Source organism: Penaeus vannamei, chromosome 41 (genome assembly GCF_042767895.1).
Source record: "Penaeus vannamei isolate JL-2024 chromosome 41, ASM4276789v1, whole genome shotgun sequence".
In the NCBI taxonomy this organism is placed as follows: domain Eukaryota; kingdom Metazoa; phylum Arthropoda; class Malacostraca; order Decapoda; family Penaeidae; genus Penaeus; species Penaeus vannamei.
Genome location: NC_091589.1, coordinates 12,756,430 through 12,763,929, shown reverse-complemented (window position 1 = coordinate 12,763,929; position 7,500 = coordinate 12,756,430). Strand labels below are relative to the sequence as shown.

Here is a 7,500-nt window from a genome sequence, read left to right as displayed (position 1 = left end):
GTATATGTATGTATATATGTTTATGTATGTATATATGTATATGTATTTATATGTATATATATTTATGTATGTATATATGTTTATGTATGTATATATGTATATGTATTTATATGTATATATATTTATGTATGTATATATGTATACGTATGTATATATGTATATGTATGTTTATATGTATATATGTGTATGTATATAAGTATATGTATGTATATAGGTATATGCATGTATATAGGTATATGTATGTATAAAGGTATATGTATGTATATAGGTATATGAATGTATATAGGTATATGTGTGTATATATGTATATATATATATATATATATATATATATATATATATATATATATATATGTTTGTAAATATGTATATTTATGTATGTATATAGGTATATGTATGTATATATGTATGTATGTATAAATATATATGTATATATGTATATTTATGTATGTATATATGTATATATCTATGTATATATGTATATTTATGTATGTACATGGGTATGTGTATGTATATAGGTATGTGTATATATACGTATATGTATTTATGTATATATGTATATTTATATATGAATATAGGTATATGTATGTATATAGGTATATGTATGTATATAAGTATATGTATGTATATAGGTATATGTATTTATATATGTATATATATGTATGTATATATGTCTATTTATTTATATATATGCATATATGTGTATGTATGTATATTTATGGATATAGGTATATGTATGTATATATATGTATGTATATATGTTTATGTATGTATATTTATGGGTATAGGTATATGTTTGTATATAGGTATATGTATGTATATATATGTATGTATATGTGTATGTATGTATATTTATGTATATAGGTATATGTATGTATATAGGTATATGTATGTATCTTTGTATATATATGTATGTATATTGGTATATATATGTATATGGGTATATATATGTATGTATATATGGATATTTAATATGTATATAGGTATATTTATGTATATATGTATATTTATGTTTGTATATAGGTATATGTATGTATTAATATAGGTATATGAATGTTTATAGGTATATGTATGCATATATGTATATATATATATATATATATTTATTTATGTACATAGGTATATTTATGTACATATGTATACATATGTATGTATATATGTATGTTTATGTATGTATATATGTATATATATGTATATATATCTATATTTATGTATATATGTATATATATGTATGTGTATATGTATATACATGTATGTATATATGTATATAAATATGTATGTATATATGTATGTATATATGTAGATATATTTGTATATATATATTTATATATGCATATTTGTATATTTTTTATGTATATAGGTATATGCATGTATGTATGTATATATATGTGTATATGTGTATGTGTATGTGTATATGTGTATGTATATGTATGTATATGTGTATATATATGTATGTATATATGTATATATATATGTATGTATATATGTATATATATGTATGTATATATGTATATATATGTGTGTATATATGTATATATATGTATATATGTATATATATGTATGTATATATGTATATATATGTATGTATATATATGAATGTATATATGTATACATATGTATGTATATATGTATATATATATGTATGTATATATATGTATGTATATATGTATATATATGTATATATATGTATGTATATATGTATACATATGTATGTATATATGTATATATATGTATGTATATATGTATGTATGTATATATGTATATATATTTATTTATATATGTGTATACATGAATGTTTATATATATACATATAAATATATATATATATATATATATATATATATATATATATATATATATATATATATATATATATATATATATATATATATATATATATATATATATATATATATATATACATAAATACATATATACATTTCACAAAAATGAAAATAGAACTAGCTACAATGAGAAAATGAAAATAGCGTGACGTTTCGAACTCTTCACGAGATCCTTGGTTTTTGTCTGATGAGGAACTCGTGAAGAGTTGGAAATATCACGCTTATTTTCATTTTATCATATTGGCTAGTTTCATTTTCGTATACATATGTATATATATATATATGTATATATATGTATTTATATATAATTATACTCATGTATGTATATATATATGCATAGCTGTTCATAGATATGTATGTATATTTAAATATATATATATATGTAAGTATATACATGTATATATATGTATGTATATATGTATACATATATGTAAGTATATATATGTATATATATATGTATATATATGTAGGTATATATATGTATATATATGTATGTATATATGTATATATATATATATGTATATATATGTATATATATGTATGTACATATATCATATATATATATATATATATATATATATATATATATATATAGATATATATATCATATGTATATATATATATTTATATTTATGTAAATATATACATATATACGTATGTATATAGTTATATATATATATGTACATATATATGTATGTATATATGTGTATATATGTATATATATAGGTATGTATATGTGTATATATATGTACATATATATGTATGTATATATGTATATATATGTACATATATAGGTATGTATATATGTATATATATGTACATATATAGGTATGTATATATGTATATATATGTACATATATATGTATGTATATATATATGTATATATATATGTATATATGTATATATATAGCTCACAGAGCCCTTATAATGCACATATACACAAGTATATACATAAATATATATATATATGAAATATACACATATTTATATATACATGTGTGTGTGCATTTAGATATATGGATATATTTACAATAAAATGATGTTCGCCTTGGTTTTACTTATTCCCATTTGAATGCCTATATTGCTATCTTTCTTTTGCAATTCGAGTTATTTTAATAGAATAAAAAATCGGATCTGTTTTTGATAGTTTTTTTTTTTTTCAAGGGTAGTAATATCCATGCAGTCTGATGTTTTTCATTTTTTCCCATTCCCAAGGAATGTAGTGTTATTTTTTCCATTTTCCTTTTACAGAGCAACGATGAGTTACCTCGTCAATTGGATGCCTTTGACCCCACTCACGGACGAGGAACTCTGTAGCAAAGGAGTCGGTATCAAGGAGGAGCTCAACGATGTTGTCACCGAAGAGACTTGTCTGGATATTAAGGACGAACCACTGGATTACGGAGAAGAATTGGGGGAGGAAGTGAGCGACCGGAAAGTGAAATCTGAAGGACTTTTCTTTCAAAATCTGCATGAACTGAGACATGAAGCAAATGAAACGGACTCGCATGATCTGGTTCAGGATGGTAATGGCATCTTAGAAACGCCATTTGTGGCTGAGGACAGTGGGAGCAAGTGTTCATCAGATGGGAATCAGGCGATGTACAAGGTAAGTCCTGAGGGTGATATACAAACAAAAGTGGAAGCCATATTGAAACGTTTTGCATGTGACGTGTGTGGCAAGAAATTCTCTTCTCGGAGTGGGATCGAAGTTCACATGAGAGTCCACACAAAGGAGAATCCATACATGTGTGATATTTGCAATAAGACATTTTTTGTGAAAGGGAGACTAGTAAGGCACATGATAGTGCATTCAAATGAGAAGCCCTTCAGATGTGATACTTGCAAGAAGTCCTTCTCATACAAAAGCTCTCTTGTAAAACATGTCAGACTACATACAAAGGAGATTTGCTGTGAGATTTGCAACAAGGCTTTCGGACAAAAAACTAGCTTAGTGATTCATATGAGAGTACATACAAAAGAAAAGCCATACAGTTGTGAAATTTGCAACAAGGCTTTCTCAGAAAAGGGTGTTCTAGTGAGGCATATAAGAATACATACAAATGAGAAGCCATATAGCTGTGAGATTTGCAAAAAGGCTTTCACAGTAAAGTCTCATCTAGTGAGTCATATGAAAGTACATACAAAAATACATACAAAAGCGAAGCCATACAGCTGTGAGATTTGCAACAAGGCTTTCACAGACAAAAGGAATCTAGTGAGACATGTGAAAGTACATACAAATAGAGCTGTTTTACAAAATGGCATTTTCACAGAAACACATTATGGTGAGCCACATGAGATTACGTACAAAAGAGAAGGCAAGTATGAAATGGAACCTCACAGAATTGTTACCTAGTGCCACACATGAGAATACATACAAACGAGAAGCCAAACAGCTATGAGATTTGTACTAGTTCTCGGTCTATATATAATTTTACATAGAGGCCACGAACCATGTAAAAGGTGAATGTCTATAGATATACTTTCACCCATAAAAGATATCTTGTAGGGATCATGAGGAGTATGTGATTGTGGAAGAATTGGCCTGAATATTTCTGATATATGTTGTACATGATATTCTTAATGTGTAGTTTTTGCCAAGTTTAATAAAATTATTATGACCTGTATTTTAGTCTCCATGTACATACATACATATATGTCAATATATGTATACATACATACATATATATGTATATATATGTATGTATGTATATATATATATATATATATATATATATATATATATATATATATTTATGCACACACACACACATATATATAAGTGCCGTCACTTATTAAAGGTGATCGAAAGTGAAATACTGTTGGACATAATGTGCTTGGTAATTAAAGCACTTATCCTTGTTCATTAAAGGCTGTACATAACCCAGTGCCACCACCCGATTGGTACATTGGGGAACAAGTGTGAGAGGAGATGCGATTGGGGAAAGAAGGGACAGCATTGTATGTATGTGTGTGTGTGTGATGTAGTTGTGCAAATGAGCCAAAGTGAGGTGGGCGTGGTTAGAACCCCTAGGAGAGGCGTGTGCACATGGTTGCTTGCCCTATAAGAGTTGAAATTAAGATGTGCTAAGATCTTGCTCAGCTTTCCTTCTTGCAAATAGACGGTGACTTATCGAAAAGATTTATGATGAAATCAACTATTTACTTTATAAAAGCAGAAATAAAACATACGATATATATCTATAAATATATGTATGTATATATATATATATATATATATATATATATATATATATATATATATATATGTATATACATACATACATATATATACATGTATATATAAATATAAATAAATAAATATATATATATATATATATATATATATACATATATATATACACGTATATATATATATATATATATATATATATATATATATATATATATATATATATATATATATATATATATATATATATATATATACACGTATAAATATATATACATATATATAAATATATATAAATATATATACATATATATAGAAATATATATATACATATATATGTTCATTTATATATTCAAATACACATGTATGTGTGTATACATATACATAAATACTGTACCTATATACGTTATCCTATAAATACTAACCTACATACATACCCTTGTATGCATTCGGCAAAATATATCTATTGTATAACAGACATGATGTTGACTTACGTGTTTGTGGTTATATTACGAGAGATTTTTTTTATTTTTTTTTTTTCTCTAGGGTGAGCTAGTCTATGGATATATCATCGCTTAGCGAGTTCGTCTAGCAAACTTGCAGACCTGCGTTCAATCCCACGCCCGGCCAGTGAATGATAACCCCGGCCATTCCTTGCACACAGGGTGAGATTTGGAAGTAAAATAATACAGTGTCACAGCAAAGAATATCCATTGTAACAAATGGAATAAAACTATATCGTTTACCTTATAATCATTAGCGAAATTTACCTCTTCCTACTCTGGGGAGTAATGCTACAGGCTATCGGCAACAGAAACATAAGTAACTGGAATTAAACAGCAAAATTCGTATGAGAGGCGAATGTATGCCTCGTATCAGGATCAAGCACCACCCGCTGATCTCTTCCCTTTGCTCTCGGGACTCTTGGGACTTTGCTTCCAGCCAAACTTCATAACATAATCCTTTGTGTGAAGTAAATGTATCTTGTTTCAACCAATAGGGAATGGGCCCCAATTCTTCCTATTCTCTCTCGCTCTCCTCCCCCCCCCCCTCTCCTTGCTCTATCTACTTTTATCCATATATCTCTGTGTTGTGCTCTCTCTCCCGCACCCTACCTCCCTCCTGTGTGTGTGCGTGGATCTTTCTGTGTGGCACGCATTATTTCTCCCCCCCCCCGTCTCTCTCTCTCTCTCTCTCTCTCTCACACACACAATAGAGAGAGAGAGAGAGAGAGAGAGAGAGAGAGAGAGAGAGAGAGAGAGAGAGAGAGAGAGAGAGAGAGATAATGGTGTTTCTCGTAAATTTGGACTCACACGCAGCAGAAGAGGGCGCATCTTTCGTACAGCAAATATAAGTCCTATGATGCTACCTGGAAACACGACGCGGGAGGGACATAAATAAATGTATATATATATATATATATATATATATATATATATATATATATATATATATATATATATATATATATATATGAATGTACACACACATGCATATAGATATGAAAATACAATACATACATATGTATGCATTCATGCAAAGATAGTCTTTGCTTAAAGGATCTCTGCGCGACCGACCGAGAGGCGAAGGCAGCGTGAGGGAGCCGAGTCTCCTTCGAGGGTCTTGGGCATGAGGAGAGGAAAGCCCAGGGGTCTCCAAGGGTCTCCAGGGGTCTCCAGGGGGCCGATGTTATCCCTTGGGGATCAATACGACTCTGCAAAGGGTCCATAAACTCCTGTTCTTTAACAGGTGATGTAAACGTCGGGATCGGAATTGCTGGATTGCTTGCTTGTAATCCAGCCACCACGATAAGCATACAGTTCAAGGAAAAGACATGAGTTAACTAGAAATAGCTGACACAGGCCGGGCCACTAGTTAGTCTTCGCAAATCGAACTGAAGTGAACTTGGCATCACTTTGAAGTTTAATTGATGGAAGCTGACGGTCGTAAACGGAAATATATCATTATATAGAATATATATATATATATATATATATATATATATATATATATATATATATATGTGTGTGTGTGTGTGTGTGTGTGTGTGTGTGTGTGTGTGTGTGTGTGTGTGTGTATGTATGTATGTGTGTGTATGTATGTATATTTATATATGATAATAATAATGACAGTACTTACAGCATTATTAATGATATTGATAATCATAACAACCAAAATGATGAAAGTGATGCTTGATATGAGAACAACACGACAACAGTAATTAGTATTAAACCTGTTTTAACAAAGAAAATCCGAAAATTAGAATGTTGTGATTATGAAGTAAAAAGGCTCATCTTGTAAAATATAAAACAAAACAATTTGAATTCAGGTTTTGTAAAATTTAAGAAAGAATGAAAGAAAAAATGCAAGTTTCCTATCTTCGTCTTAAACAATTACCCCGTCCTGTGCTGCCACCTGATGAACAAAAAGGCAATTCGGAACGTAGAGAGAGACGTCTTA

General features: G+C 28.4%; 1 protein-coding gene across 2 annotated transcripts in view; it reads left to right on the top strand.

The window, feature by feature from the left end:
• The window catches only part of LOC138860397 (zinc finger protein OZF-like), a 14,342-nt gene extending 9,876 nt beyond the window's left edge, over window positions 1–4,466 (top strand). For both annotated transcript variants that reach the window (XM_070117886.1, XM_070117885.1), the window contains exon 2: window positions 3,096–4,466. In XM_070117886.1, coding sequence (XP_069973987.1) covers window positions 3,103–4,203 — 1,101 coding nt within the window. In that variant the 5' untranslated portion in view covers window positions 3,096–3,102 and the 3' untranslated portion in view covers window positions 4,204–4,466. The remainder of the gene's footprint in view (window positions 1–3,095) is intronic.
• Window positions 4,467–7,500: the final 3,034 nt, after the last annotated feature.